This window comes from Pelophylax lessonae (genome assembly GCF_965119305.1).
Source record: "Pelophylax lessonae genome assembly, chromosome: 1".
In the NCBI taxonomy this organism is placed as follows: Eukaryota; Metazoa; Chordata; class Amphibia; order Anura; family Ranidae; genus Pelophylax; species Pelophylax lessonae.
This window is the reverse complement of record NC_138768.1, coordinates 314,172,754-314,188,672: the sequence shown is the minus strand read 5'-3', so window position 1 is coordinate 314,188,672 and position 15,919 is coordinate 314,172,754. Positions and strand designations below refer to the sequence as shown.

The window sequence follows — 15,919 nt, the reverse complement described above, 5'->3', positions numbered from 1 at the left end:
AAGCATTCCCAGTCACGAGTACTGCAAACTGCCCCTGGGGGTCTGCCTAGTGAGAGGGGACCACTCCGGAGAAGGTCAGAGGGATCCGGGAGATAGCTAGCCGGTGCAGGAGCAAAAGGAAAGGAGGTGCCAGTGTTGACCCTGAAGAGTAAAGGGGGTGCCAGTGGTTGGGCCCTGAAATGTTAAGTGTACAGCGTGCAGTGTACAGTGTTGAGAGTTGCAGCATAAGCAGTATGGCTACCTCAGTCAGGAAGGACTGAAGGGAGCACAGTCTGTGACTTTTGAGCTAACCAGAGTGTCAGAAGTCATTCTTCAGTACAGTACAGCAAGACAGAGATTTCAAGCGCCAGCAAGCGTTGGTCGGCATTCAGCCGGCGTCAAGTCAGTGCTGAAAGGCATGTCCCATTTTGTACCTAGTTGAGCCAGAGGAGTATCCCACTCATTCCCTTCTCCCATCCCCATAAAAATAAATAAAAAGAAAACAACCAAAGATGCCGGACTGTTCATTGTCTCAGATCTCACACTTGGGCAATCAGCTTAAATGTGCCGTTGGTGTTTCCGGTGACCATGGCAGACCCACATTAGGCCCAATGCCTGGAAGTCCTGCTACATTTGGGGGCTCACCCGGGATTTTGCCATTGGTTACTGGGCCAGTTGCCCCTGGCAACAGCAGAAGAAAAAGTCGGAAAAGTCAATTTTTGTGCCCAGAACTGTTGTTCAAATATCAAGCCAAGTATGAGGCTGGATCTGCGGGAAGCAGGGAGAGTGGGATGAAGATAGAAGTGCACACGGAAGGTTGCCCATGGCAACGCAAGTGTTCAAGCAAAGTCTGTAAAATGATGGGAACCTTCCACATGGATTGTAATATGTACTCTGCTGTCAGATATTGGAAAGCAGAGGGAAAAGTAGTGAAGGTATACAAATGCTGAAACTGCTTAACAGGGAGAGGTCCCGGTGGGGATGAAGAAGATGTGGTCAGGGGTCCTGGTGGGGACGGAGAAGATGGCGCCGGAGGTCCCGGTGGGGACCGAGAAGATGGTGGCCCGGGGCAGGGAGAGCAAGGTGCCAGGGGCCAGGTGTGTGTACAAGCTATATGGACTGATGTTGACCATGCATCCGACAGCGGGACATTTATTCTGTTTAGTGAGTGCATGGATACTGTGAGGACTGTAGTCGGCCATGCCGGGAGAGGCAGTGGGACTAACCTCGGAGATAGTATGGAGGATCGTATTTGCACATGTATGGCTGGGAAGAGAACTATCGACCGTGCTTCTGACAAGGAGGAACAGCTGGCTTCAGGAGATGAAGGCAAAGTTGTGGCCCTGGTGCAAATAAGGAGAGTGGATGCATGTCTGGCAAGTGACATGGTCCACTTTGCAGCAACTTCCCTGTGGGCTAGAGTGAGACAGCATGGCAGGGAAAGAGTTACTGTACCGCGCTGGAAAGCGGGCTTCACACAGACCTGCCTAGCAGGAGGAGTCACCGCCCAACATGGCGAAAGGGTGGAGATAGCGGAAACATCCAACCAATCAGGAGTGACCAAGGGAGTCCTATTAATACCCCCTCCTTCGGGTGTGGCTGCGAGGGAGACAGGTGTAGAGGAGAGAAAAATGGCGTTTTTGAGAGAGCAGAAGAGTGTGACCGCTATTGCTGCAACCATCGACGAAGACTCTGCTAGGCAGGCAACGGAGCAGATCCACCAGCCCAATCCATCCCTTGTGTGGGACACAGGCATCCAGATGGTGCCTGAAGGCGGACTCACGCTTTGCATGGAAGGCGGCCTGGAGTACCTAGGAGCTGTATGTCCTCAATGTGCTAATATAACACTTAAAGTGCAAGCGTAGGTCCAATGTGGGCAATGTGGCTATCTGCTGCTGCGGGCAGAGAGAAGTAAGGGCCGGCCCAAGAAGTTGTATGTCACTTGGGAGTCAGGACTCACTCAGGAGGTGATTGGGATAGAATCCAATTTCCTCCGCGGAGGCGGTAGGGGCATGTTGCGTTTAATGATGAAACTAGAGGCCATACCAGCAGACAGTGGGTCCTCAGTGTTTGTAAGGGGGGCTCGATCGCAGGGCTCCCTAGGAAGAGAATGTATGCCAGCACAAGCGGCCGGAGGGTGGCTGGAAGATGCATCTACCACAGCAGTAGTGGCAGGATCTGCTCCAATCGCTATTCAGCAGCCTACAAAGCCTGCAGTTATTCAAGTCTCACCTACCAGTACCAGTGGTGAGGAGGAAGCAGGAATTGTACCCATAGGATCCCCATCCTTCCATAGAGGAGGGGATTGATGATTGGGGATCGGCTGACGAGACAGAGTGGGACTGGGGGTCAGAAGCTGGGAGCAGCTCCCCGGGTCCTGAAATTGCAGTGACAGTTGATAAGAAGACCAAGGAAGCTATGGAGAGAGAGGATTTAGCTAAAAAGCTGGGATTCTGTGAAACCTATGTCAAAACGATTCCAGATTTAACCCCTCCTGGAAATATTGTCAGGGCTTGAGATCAGAATGCCGCATAAGAAAATATGATTCAGCTGGTGATAACCCCATTTTCTCCACCTGGGAGAGGCAACAGGAAGACTCTTCCCCGGCTGTCCCGTATGCAAAGGTGGATACAGTGAAAGGTGGTGCTAGAATATGGGTACGATTACCCCTATGCTCCAAGTAAGGTAATGCTACTAATTGAAAAGTACAGAGACTTCTGGTGTGATGAGGTCATATGGGACTTTTTATTCATTACTAAGCCATATAGATACTCATCAGAAGCGGGATTAAAGGAAAGATTCAATGCTGTAAAGGCTCAATGGAACTTTGGGAGTTCTATCTATTTTGAAGTCCGCCGCCCAGATGGATCAGGCCAGACTTGGTCTGTGAGAATGAAAGATGAGCAAGGTACTTATGTCCAGGTTCCTCATCCCGAGTCCCGACTACTACATTTAAAAAAAAAAAGTGTGTTCTTTTCAAAAAAAACTTTCAAACTATGCATTCATGGCCGGCTGGCCAGCACAACTGACCAAAAGGACTGTGTAAAGAGAAAAATGTAATGCTGAATTTTACAAGTTCCTGTTGAGAATGTTCAAGTTCATTTGCAGACCCTTTGGGCCATCGGGCCAGGGTCTTAAGGAGAATGTTTGCTATGTCAGATCCCTGGGCCACCGGGCCAGGATATATATGTGGATTACAAATACTGTGTGAGAAACTTTCCATAGTTCAAGCAAGAAGAAGAAACAGATGATTAATACAAGTTCAAGTGTGTGTTCAGGAACTTTGGTGAGGGATGCCCTGAGAGACCCCTGTTGCTTCTTCCCTGACTGAGAAACAGCCAGGAGGCGCTGTGTCTTACTTCAAAGAAAGGACTCTGCATAGTTAGCCAGTGTTAGGGCACAGACTTCTCACCCGGAGGAAGTGGACCCGGCGAGTCAAGACACTGGTCAGCAGAGGTAGTCAGGGAAGGGAGTGAGAAGGTCGCCCTGAGTAGGAGGGTCTTCTCACTCAACTGTACAGCTAGTTAGTCTTGTATTCTCTCTATAGGTGGGCTCATCTTAGAGATAGTCAGTAAGGGAATGTACATTGTGTTTGCTTGAAAATCCCCATCAAGCGAGTTTGTTTGATGGGGGGTGCATCATCTTCATGCACCTAAAAATGTTTGTATATTTGTACAGCAGAGAAAATGTATAACTATATTTTTTCACATAACTTATTTGTACATTTGATCTTTCCCTTTTCCCCTTTTCCCCTTTTCCCCTTTTCCAGGTTTGTGGAATACTCCTGAGTTTTTGGGCTGAAGTTTTGATAGGAGGCGGCTGCCTCAGAGTCAATGGGGACATTACTCAGTTTGGTGTGGGGTGGATGTAGCACCTTACAAGGTAGGTGCTAGGTAAAGTATAGTAGGCCTTGTCTGCTTATCAGCAGGGCCATGATTTTCAGCTGGGCTGTCATGGTTTTCAGGTGTGGCTGTTGAGACTGGGGACTCTCCCCACTGTGCTCAATGAAGGCTCTCATTGGGCAAGTGGAGGAAACCTGGCCAATGGCACACCCAGGCTTGTATCTACCCCAGAAAGGCAGATTCTGCTGCACAGCATTCTGGGAGTGGGTATAAGTTTGAGGGGAGCACATGACACAGTGTCTTTGGTGGGAAGCAAAGTCCCAGAAGGGAGAGTACAGCTGTCTCTCCTCCTGTCAAGAGGAATCGGGTGTCCCAGGTGGCTGGCCTGAGGGGACAGAGGGCTGAGCTGAGATGCAGAGAGGGGGGTCTGCCTAGTGAGAGGGGACCACTCCGGAGAAGGTCAGAGGGATCCGGGAGCTAGCTAGCCGATGCAGGAGCAAAAGGAAAGGGGGTGCCAGTGTTGACCCTGAAGAGTAAAGGGGGTGCCAGCGGTTGGGCCCTGAAGTGTTAAGTGTACAGCGTGCAGTGTACAGGAGAGTAAAGGGGGTGCCAGCGGTTGGGCCCTGAAGTGTTAAGTGTACAACGGGCAGTGTACAGTGTTGAGAGTTGCAGCATAAGCAGTATACAAAGGCTACCTCAGTCAGTGACTTTTGAGCTAACCAGAGTGTCAGAAGTCAGCATTCAGCACAGTCAGTGACTTTTGAGCTAACCAGATTGTCAGAAGTCATTCTCAGTACAGTACAGCAAGACAGAGATTTCAATCGCCAGCACACTTGGGCAATCAGCTTAAATGTGCCATTGGTGTTTCCAGTGACCATGGCAGACCCACATCAGGCCCAATGCTTGGAAGTCCTGCTACACCGCCATTCGTTCTTTCAAGATAATTTCATATTTGCTGCTGATTTTGAGCTATTCACTGATGCAGCTGGCTTCTGCGGTTTCTCTGAAGTATGGAAGACACATTGGTGCTGTGGGAAAAGGCCTACTAGATGGGTAAACATAAAAGCGACAAGGAATATAGTTCTATTAGAGCTATTTTCCTTGGTAGTCGCATTAGAGATTTGGGGGTGAACAATTTGCCAACAAAATAATTCCTATACAAACCGATAATAAAGGTGTATGTATGAGGTGAATTGTTTATCATCCATTGTTAATAGTTAAATTATTCAGACATTTGGTATTTCTATGTTGGCATTTTAACATATGGTTAAAGGCTAAATATCTGCCTGGGAAGGAAAATCAAATTGCGGATGCTTTATCTCGATTCCAGATTTCCAGATTCCGTCAATTATTACCCAATGCCGACTTGGAAGGTATAGAATGTTGGGAGAACCTTTGGGAATAAATTTAGAAATCCTCACAGACTATATTAAAAAGTCAGTTGCCAGTAGCACATGGGCAGAATATTCTGCTGCATGGAATAGATGGATACAATTTGCTAGCGATCTTAATTTCTGCTTTGATTCCCCTTAAGAACATGTAATACTAGCATTCTTGTGCTCATTAATGCATAAGGAGTTGTCTTATAGCCATATTGTCAAAATTCTAGCAGGAGTATCATTTTTTTTTTTTTTTATAATTCAAGGTCTAACTTTTTGTACAGCATTTTTCTCAGTACAACAGGCGCTAAAAGGTTACAGAAAGAGTAATTTTCTTGCTGATAATAGGAGACCTATTTCAATTGAATTGTTGAAGAAAATATGTAAGGTAACTCCTATTTTGTGATAAAATATAGTGGTGCTGCACTATCATATGCCATCAGGTAGGAAACATGTGCAAATGTCAAATAAAGTGCATGTGCTAAAATTGATACATGTCAATATATAAACGCGTGCAGATAAAGATTAATAAAGTACATGTGCTGGAAATGAAAAAACGTTAGTGAGTACACAGACAGGTGCATGTCCTGAAAATAGAAATGTGTCTGTAACGGATCTTTGTACCCCAGCTGGGCACATCTGCTGAATCTGTGTCTCCTGTCCTCCAAACGCACCCACAGCCTGCGGAGAAGCCATACCCAGCCCGTAACCCCTCAATCACGAGACAATCCACACAGGTGTTGAGGGTTAAACATGCAGAGTTTAAACTGTTTATTACATTCCAAGACAACAGTTTTACACACAGTTAGGGAAACTCCCCTTAGCCTTTCCACAGAAGGGGGGAAGGGAACCAACCAATGAGAACTGAACATTTGTACATTTGAAACATGCAGTCTTAATAGACACCCCCTGCGGAGAGATGTCTCCAACTCAGACCATTGTCTGCCATGAATCCACACACTTAGACACAGAAACAGGAGGGGGGGGGATGGGTTGTAACATTACATTACATTACCTCAATGCCATGAGTCAGTTGTTCAGAGGATGAATAAAGGGAAAATAAAATGCAATGTCCCAAACTCATAAGAAAATGACACAAAGGGGTTTACAATCCAGGGACAGGGTGATCCGTCACCCATAGTGACGGCTAGTACCGTCACATCTCTTCCCCCCCAAAGGTAGACTAATCCAGGTACTAGACCTCCAACTGGTCTGTGCCTGAATTAGTCGGGTAACAAATCCCAAAAAGAGTCAATGTCTGTTTGCCTGGATAATTCGTCGGCGTTGCTTCCCAGGGCAGTAGTGGATGGTAAAGTCAAAAGGCTGCAGCGCCAAACTCCAGTAGCTTCTGGCCCATAGTCTGTCGGTAGGAGGCTTGCGCACAGTCCCCTCCAAAACACACAGTGACAGTGGGTTCTGTCACATTTCTCCCCTTTTAAAAACAGACTAACGAGGTTCCTGACCATCAAATGGTCTGGACCTGCGTTAGTCACAAACTTCCACCCCAGGCAACCAGGAAAAGTAAAAGAACGACTCTGGTGCTGGGGAGCAACACCGCACATAGGGTCTCCCATGAATAAAAACAGCCGCTGCAGAGTGGGAACAGCTGTCTGCACTCCTCTGATCCAGGGCAGGGTTGCAGATATTGGGGGGAGCTGAATAATTCTCTGCCCTGATGCCAGCGCTTCCGCTGGTAGGGAATGTAGGCTGGTAGGGCTATGCATTTGGGGAGAAAAAGGTACTTGCTTTTCTCCTGGTGTAGTTACGAGCCGCTGAGAAGGTATCTTGCAGGGACTGTCTCCCGGATTCTTCATCTCTGGTTCTGATGCTGGGCAGAGACCATCAGCACTCTGTCCTGTAGCCAGCGCTTCTGCCGGAGGGATAAACACTGGGGTAGTGTCCAATTGTTGGGGAGGGAGAATTGCTTCCTCTACTCCCGGTGGGGATATCTGCTGTTGGGAAAACAGCTCACGCAGATCCTCTCTCAGACTCTCTGGATCCAACTCTTTTTCTGATGCTGGGCAGATGCCAGGGGCACTCTGCCCTGTAGCCAGCACTTCTGCTGGGGCGATGAACACTGGGGTAGTGTCCAAGTGCTGGGGAAACGGCTCACTGAGGTCACCCCTCGGACTCCCTGGATCTACCTCTGAGGGTGGGCAGAGGCCAGCGGCACTCTGCCCCGTAGCCAGCGCTTCTGCTGGGGGGATAAACACTGGGGTAGTGTCCAAGTGCTGGGGAAACGGCTCACTGAGGTCACCCCTCGGACTCCCTGGATCTACCTCTGAGGGTGGGCAGAGGCCAGCGGCACTCTGCCCCGTAGCCAGCGCTTCTGCTGGGGGGATAACCACTGGGGTAGTGTCCAAGTGCTGGGAAAACGGCTCACTGAGGTCACCCCTCGGACTCCCTGGATCTACCTCTGAGGGTGGGCAGAGGCCAGTGGCACTCTGCCCCGTAGCCAGCGCTTCTGCTGGGGGGATAAACACTGGGGTAGTGTCCAATTGTTGGGGAGGGAGAATTGCTTCCTCTACTCCCGGTGGGGGTATCTGCTGTTGGGAAAACAGCTCACGCAGATCCTCCCTCAGACTCTCCGGATCCAACTCTTTTTCTGATGCTGGGCAGATGCCAGGGGCACTCTGCCCTGTAGCCAATGCTTCTGCTGGGGCACCAGATGAGATACTCTGGACTTGCTGCTGATCACCATTTCCCAGCCTTCCAGCGCCTGTCTCAACTTCCCCTTCTGAGACCTTCATGCTATTAGCTTGTCTCGCTGCCTGGTGGACCTCCGGTGCGTTCCGGCATTCTAGCGCTCGCAGTGCCCTCTGTATCATCGCTGCTTCTTCCATTGCAGTTAGTACGGGAAAACGCAGGGTCACCCCTGGCCCCATTTGCTTCTCATCTTCGTGACTGTCTGCTATTTCTCTCGGACAGTCCCAGGCAACGGGAGCCATGCCAGGCTGCTGATCACCGTCAAACAGCCGCTTGTAGGCAATCTCGAGCTCCCATTCCTGCTCAACCAGGAACTCCAATTCCTCCAGGTCACACGCCTCGTCGGGGAGGTCCAGCACCTCATCTCGGAAATCCAGAATGTGTTCCAGCCGCCACTCCTCATCGCTCCCAAAGTCTGGGTCTCCGTACATTTTTTGATGGAGCAGCCCCACGCCGCCATAGCCAACGCCTTCTGTCGGGCTGCCATCCGCTGTACCTGGCCACAGTTGAGCCGCGAACCACCGGAGGGCTCTGTAGCTGGCGTCCAGCCTAATTTCCTCCTGGACCAATCTTCCGAGCTCTGTCTTCCATTCATCTCGCGGTCGTTCCCTCAGGAACACCTCTCGCGCACGGTACTGCTTCCGGTACATCTCTGTGGAGGAGGGAAGGATCTTCCCCTGATGGTGCCGCTCGTGGCCTAGCGCCTCATGCCAGAGTTGCCGGCGGATCACATCCTCCCAGCCGAGCCTGGTGTGCTCTGTCGCTGGTCCCCGATGTTGCTTCTGCATGCCTTGCAGCCTCCTCCCGAACTCCGCTCTCATGCTGGCTGGTCCCCGTATCACTCCTTGGCAGCTGCCCAGATCTTGAATCCTGGTGGTGGTTTGGATGTCCTGGACTGCAGGAGACATCCCACCGCTGCCAACCAATGTAACGGATCTTTGTACCCCAGCTGGGCACATCCGCTGAATCTGTGTCTCCTGTCCTCCAAACGCACCCACAGCCTGCGGAGAAGCCATACCCAGCCTGTAACCCCTCAATCACGAGACAATCCACACAGGTGTTGAGGGTTAAACATGCAGAGCTTAAACTGTTTATTACATTCCAAGACAACAGTTTTACACACAGTTAGGGAAACTCCCCTTAGCCTTTCCACAGAAGGGGGGAAGGGAACCAACCAATGAGAACTGAACATTTGTACATTTGAAACATGCAGTCTTAATAGACACCCCCTGCGGAGAGATGTCTCCAACTCAGACCATTGTCTGCCATGAATCCACACACTTAGACACAGAAACAGGAGGGGGGGGGGGGGGATGGGTTGTAACATTACATTACATTACCTCAATGCCATGAGTCAGTTGTTCAGAGGATGAATAAAGGGAAAATAAAATGCAATGCCCCAAACTCATAAGAAAATGACACAAAGGGGTTTACAATCCAGGGACAGGGTGATCCGTCACCCATAGTGACGGCTAGTACCGTCACAGTGTCAGTGAGTACATAAATAATAAATCTGAACAATTGATAATATAGATGCAGATGACACAGTGATTGAATTGATAACAATCCTCAGAGTGAGTCCCTGTAAAAAAGTAAGAGAAGTGAAAGCAAAGTCCAATATTCATTCAGAAGGTGCTGGGATCCCTTCACCCAAAGTTGAAAAAATGATTGGTGTGTGAAAGATCCAAAAAAAATGTGACACCTCTAAGTGTACTAGCCTCTTACCTTACAGCTGTAAGGTTAAAGTATAAATCAGTAACTTTCCCTTTAAATCTTCTCGCTGCTTCCCGGGGTAATCCCCTTTATGCACCAAGTTGATGAAAAACTGTGATTGGTGGTGGACGGGTGTCCCGTCTGAAGTGATCTGTCGGGCTCTCCAAATGTATCCTCTGTAAGGTAAAGTTTATAAAAAGGAAAGAAGGCTCCCAATAGTGAAAAACTGTTTAGCAATTTATTAAAATAAAAAGTAGCGGAAGACACTCATATTTCAAATTGTAGCAACAAATACATCATCCGCGAGCTCGTAACCTGCAAGCATTTCTAGTATACCTGTCGCTCAGTCCCGATGCGTAGCCTCACGCCCACGTGACTCCACCACTATCTTTTATTACTTTACCGTTGGCTACGGATTGGCTAATTGGTGCTTGCAGCAATCAGTTATTATTTTCATCTTATAGTGATAGCGTGGGAGTATTGTTTTTTTTTTTAACTCCTATAGTGTGCTTTTCTGAATTTGAACCCACATTATTTAATGTGGCATTTGTTCTAGCAATTTTTGGTGCAATGCGAATGTCTGAATTGCTACCAAACAACAAGTTATCTCCTGATGGTCTTTTGTTTCAGTATGTTGATATTTTGGATACAGGAATTAGATGATTTATCCCCTTTTTGAAAACAGATAGGATCGGTAAGGGTAAGTGGATTAATCATCATACATGTGGTGACAAAATTATATGCCTTTTTGCTCTTGTTAAAAAATATAGGAACATTAAGCCACAAGGTGGTAGCTGCTTTCTTTTTCATGCCAATAGTTCACCTCTAACGAGGTATCAGTTTAATTTTGTTTTGAAAGGCTGCATGAAGAAGTTACTACTGCAACATTTTAGGGTTACATCCCATTCTTTCAGAATTGGGGCGGCTACTGAGGCTGCAAGAATGAGACTCGATGATTCAATTATCTAAAGGTTGGGCAGATGGGAATCTCAATGTTTTAAAATTTATATTAGACCTGACCTCTCTGTTTAATTTATAGGCCATAGAAGAAATATTTGGATCCTTGGACATTCGTTCATTTACTAGGCTGATAAAAGAGCAACACTTTGTTGCTACACATCTAATTTGTCCTTGGATCCTGATAATTTTCAAGTGTTCTGGAAAGGCCTTTGTGGTATTCACTGGGTTAATTTGTTTTTTCATATTTCCAGGTTGTGTGAAGTTTGGCCAATGCCCGACATTGTAATCATCCGCCTAACGTGGGTAAAGTAAACACCTTGGATCTAATGTTCAAAATGAAGCAGGATTTTCACCGCTTCTCACTTTCATTCCCGCATACTAGAATTGTATATTCAGAAATAGCCCCTAGACTTTTATGGTTATGAAATCCTAAGCTTAAGAATTTGGAAAAAATTAGACGCAGGATAAACAAAACAATTGAAAAGTTTATGCCTATTATAGGCGGCTTTTCATATAGACACTTGGACCTTGAAGGAGGTTTTAGAGGTTTATACAGATTAATTGGAGTGCACCGATAAGTAGGATCATATATTTTTAATCTGGGGTTACAGTCTAGTATTGAGATGGCCGCTGTAATGGGGTGGGGCTGGACTTGAGTGGTCAAGTCCGGCTGGTGGGGACTGGTTATGATTTATGCTATTTGTGCTCGAGTCCATTATGACTGAGCAAAGTTGGAATTTTGCATTTAATACAGTTGTAAGTATAAATATGAATGAAAGGCCATAAATTTTGCCTTCCAAAATTGTGTCTGTGTTTTATTTATACATTAAGAATTTAATTTAGTATTCGGGAGAGAGAATAAGTGCGACCTGCATTCCCATGACTGCCCATGATCTGACGTTTGCGGTGAGACCTCACGTGTGGGACGATCGCAGTTTGCGTGCATTTGGGTCCGACGCATGTGTTTGCCTTTTCGCACTAGCACGGGGGATGGGGCACCCCAAAACCCTCCTTTGCACTTGAAAGCATTTAAAAACGCCAAGATCTGCGTTTTTAAATACTTTTGATTTTTTTAAACTGGAGCCATTAGGATGCTAGGTAACCTGGAAGAGATGTCATGATATTGCTTCTGGGTTACTACATCCGAGACCCAATCAAAGCCGATTCCAGCTTTGTTTGGGTCTTTGGCCAGCCGGCGGATGTTTCAGCTGGTCGCTGGGGTCTCCCAGTGGGACGGGAGAGCCTGGGCAAGCGTCAAAACGTGGTGGGAGGGGGGCGTCCCCTTCCACTGCCTATAATAACAGCCAAGCAGCTGCTTAGCCACATCGGTTGTTATTACAAGAGAGTCCACCATTGGTTTGAAAAAATGGTACAGAGGTAATACCTGCAGCTGCAGACATTACTGCGATACAACCACTTGAAGTCATAAAGATTCATACATCAGCCTAATATTACAGGAAATGTTTAATGTAACATAATTAGAATATTGCCCCAGGATATAAAAAAAACAATGTATGACAATATAAAAAAAAAAAAAAATAATGCCCCATGATGTCCGTAAAATAATGTCCTTTGATGAAAAAAAAAAAAAAAAATGTCCCCCAATGTCCAAAGGATGTAAATGCCTCATGATGATCCTCTCCTGACGATCCTCTCATCATGAAATGATAGCAAAGCTTCAATGGAATCCCTGGCCAACAGAGGATGGGGATGTTTCATTAGTTGCTGGGACTTACCAGCATCCCAGCAACCAAAAGTCCTGAGTAGGAAACTCATTAATTTATTGATGGTAGTAATACTGCCTCTATTGAATGACTTCCTGCACAGCCAGGCAGTGGCCGTTGGCTAAATCAGAAACATCTGGATTTCAGGGTAAACCCTGCTTCTTCCCGAACTCAAACCTCTTTCCTAATTACCAGTCAAAGATCCACTACTACAGAAACTACCCTTGTATTATATGTTCTAATGTAATAACATGCTCTAGCATACTGACAAATGACATAGAATGTTTTAATTTAGCCGACAGGTAGAGGTTTTCTTTGTTAGTTTAGGCATAAGTTACAGGTATCAGATTTAAAGGATAAGCTCACCTTTGTAAACATGCTACATGTTACACCTATATTTAGAGTCCAGCATCTGCCTGCTCTCCCCCCAATCTGTGACAGTGGGATGGGGATCTTCTCCCAGCACCTGCTGTCACTATTCAAAAAGAGCACGGAAGTGCAGGGCTCTGCCCACACAGTTGCGTTATTCATTCACAGGCTTCTATGAATGAATGAACTACAAGTATCAACAGTCTTTGCGCTTATGAGCCCTCTAGGTAGTTCATTGATCCTCCTGTCATTCAGTAACTGCCTTCCCATATCGGAGGTAGAGGCAGATAGCTACACAGACAGTCTGCAGGAGCCTGACACAGCCTGCGATCCGCTGATCATTGGTGCAATGTTTTTTTACTTGCAAAAAAATGTGCATTTTATTATTATGTTTTAAAGCTAAACGTATCCTTCAACTGATTCTAAGCCAAGTACAGCAAGTGGCCTATAACACGGAGCTGACCACTGCTTCAGTGTAAGACCAACTGCTGGAACAAAGTGGATCAAAAGCTAGAAGATTTTTAGAGACAGAGTGGGGAAGGGTTAGAACCTCTGTCTTGTTTAATTGCTATCTGTGTCTCTGCTGGGGAGATTCACACTGTTTGTCTTGGTGATCATTGTTTCCAGAACAGAAAGAGAGGGAAAACCTATAATTGTGAGCTGTCACAGAAAAGGAATAGAGAGAAAATCTTCCAATGGGGAAACATGTCCTGGGGACAACTGTCCAAGAGGGCATTTACACTATTTTGGAGAGATTTCCTCTTCCTTCCTGTTGTGCCTATTAAATAGGAAGTAAAGGTAAATTTATAAAGTGGGATATAAATGGTAAAACAACGTAAAAGGGATTTAGACATTACCCACTTGATCCAAAGCGGAATAAAAGTTATGTTATTTACTTTAAAGCAAAGTTCCGGCCTCAAATTTTTTTTTCGCTAAAAATACCCCCGTGACAGTCAGGGCTAGTGCATTTCAGCAATGATAGCCCTGAACTGTCCCCAGTTTCACTTACCTTTTAGAAGAAATACTTACCTTGAAAATGTCTTGTCCAGCGCTGCCATCTCAGGTGTGGGCAGCTGAAGCCAGAGCGTCCTCTTCGGTGTCCTCTTCGGTCCAAGAATGCCCTGCACCGGCCCTGCTCATCCCTTCCAGTGCAGGCACGTCATCCCTGCACAGCTTCTGAGCATACACTGGTGTGACTTGTCATTTGATTTTACAGTTTTAAATCGCATGACAAGTTGCACCATATTGTCCACAGTGGAAGTCAGAGTCACACTGATTTTGAAAGTAGTTTCTGCACTACTTTTTTCAAATTCAGGTGCATTAAGTAGCACAGATGTCTTCCAAGTCACACCTGAAGTAGCACTGATATTCTACTTTGAAGCCATGCTACTTCAAGTGAAGTAGCATGATTTTAATGCCGCAATCGGTGTGACCAGGGTGTTAGGGTCTCGTTATCAATCCATTTTTCATCCAAGATTCATACATGTCCAATAGGAAAGTTTGAATCCTGAGTGAAAACATGAAAAAATGTATCTCTTAGTTTATATACTATGCACATGCATGCTTTTTTGTAATCACAAACCCACATTTACACAGTTCTTCCATGTATATTTCACTTTAAAAAAAAAAAAAAATCAACTAGCATTTAACAATGCATATATGTTTGATAGTAAAAAAAATCTTTATAGCAGCACATACAATAAATTCTTTACATAGTCCCTTTACATAAAATCACATATTATCTGTCTTTCTATTTTTCTAACAATCAACAAATGGGCACAATTTTTTTAAATAAATGTGTTTCAGGTTTACGTTGTTCATTTTATAAAGTATGTACCCACAACTGCCTGTGGAAGAAAAGCTTTAAATCAATACCATATACGGTTTTTGCCTAAATGCTTTTATAATCATATCTATGTTTATATAAGTGTGCTATACTTAAATTAATTCAGACAAGATTTTTTTTTTTTTTTTTTCTGTTTTACATTAAGCAATCTCAAATCCTAGATTATCATATGATAAAACCCACACTGGGAACAATGGAATAGGTTTTCAGCCCCTATGTACAAAATAAAGAGTTGATAACTTGGTACCTGTGACACTTTTTTTCAGGAACCAGTTGATAAAGGCAGGAGCCATCCCACATATTAATGTCAGGAACAGAAGAGCCACCAAACATCCAACTTTCACTGCCAGAAGGGGCTCCATGGTTGCACCGGGTGTCTTTGTTACAAATGTCACTTGTCCTTACTTTTCAGAATGGTTTCAACAATGAGCTTTCCTTCACCTTCTTGTTGTTATAGCTGCTCCTCCAACACCTATCCTGTTACTCATACATCATTTCATTCACCTCTTTATTTCCATTTCTTACTCTTGTCACCCTAATTAGTTACTCTTCCTATTATGATCTAACTTTATTTCCTTCTCCTCCTCCTCCTCCTCCCCCTCTGTTCTCCTATCCACGGTGATCTCCTTATTCCCTTCTATTTATATGTTATTATCCGTCTCACCCCACCCTATACTGCTCTTTACTGACCTGTCTGCCAGGTTATCCCAATATTTAGTGACTCATTAAGGTCTTGGAATAATTGTAAATGCCAAGTAGCAGCTCCTGTGTCAATAATCACTGTTTGCTAAAGTCATTATTATATACTTGTTGAAGACAAGTTGGTCTTTTGCTAATGCTGATGAAAGATAAAGTACAGTAGAGGCCCTTCGAGCTCAAAGGTAAAGTATATTTTACTTTACATCATACTTTTATAAATTGGTTCCATAGAAACAAGGGATAACAGATATAAAGTGCTGGCGGATAGCTTAGACTACCAGACAGTTATACATGTAGTATGATTCAGCAGACATTTTGGTGTGAAAGTTCATGTTAAATGCTAGAAAGCAGCATCATAGTAATACATCTCAATAAATGGTACAATTTTTCTTATTTCTTTAAAATTTAAACCTAAATATAGTAAATATACAGTATCTTACATAAGTAAACACACCCCTCACATTTTTGTAAATATTTTATTATATCTTTTCATGTGAAAACACTGAAGAAATGACACTTTGTTACAATGTGAAGTAGTGAGTGTACAGCTTGTATAACAGTGTAAATGTGCTGTCCCCTCAAAATAACTCACCACACAGCCATTAATGTGTAAACGGCTGGCAACAAAAGTGAGTACACCCCTAAGTAAAAATATCCAAATTGGGCCCAATTAGCCATTTTCCCTTCCTGGTGTCATGTGAC

General features: G+C 45.3%; 1 protein-coding gene across 2 annotated transcripts in view; it reads right to left on the bottom strand.

Moving 5' to 3' along the window:
• Positions 1-15,111, bottom strand: part of SLC39A2 (solute carrier family 39 member 2) — a 49,315-nt gene extending 34,204 nt beyond the window's left edge. For both annotated transcript variants that reach the window (XM_082261746.1, XM_082261745.1), the window contains exon 1: positions 14,766-15,111. In XM_082261746.1, coding sequence (XP_082117872.1) covers positions 14,766-14,851 — 86 coding nt within the window. In that variant the 5' untranslated portion in view covers positions 14,852-15,111. The remainder of the gene's footprint in view (positions 1-14,765) is intronic.
• Positions 15,112-15,919: the final 808 nt, after the last annotated feature.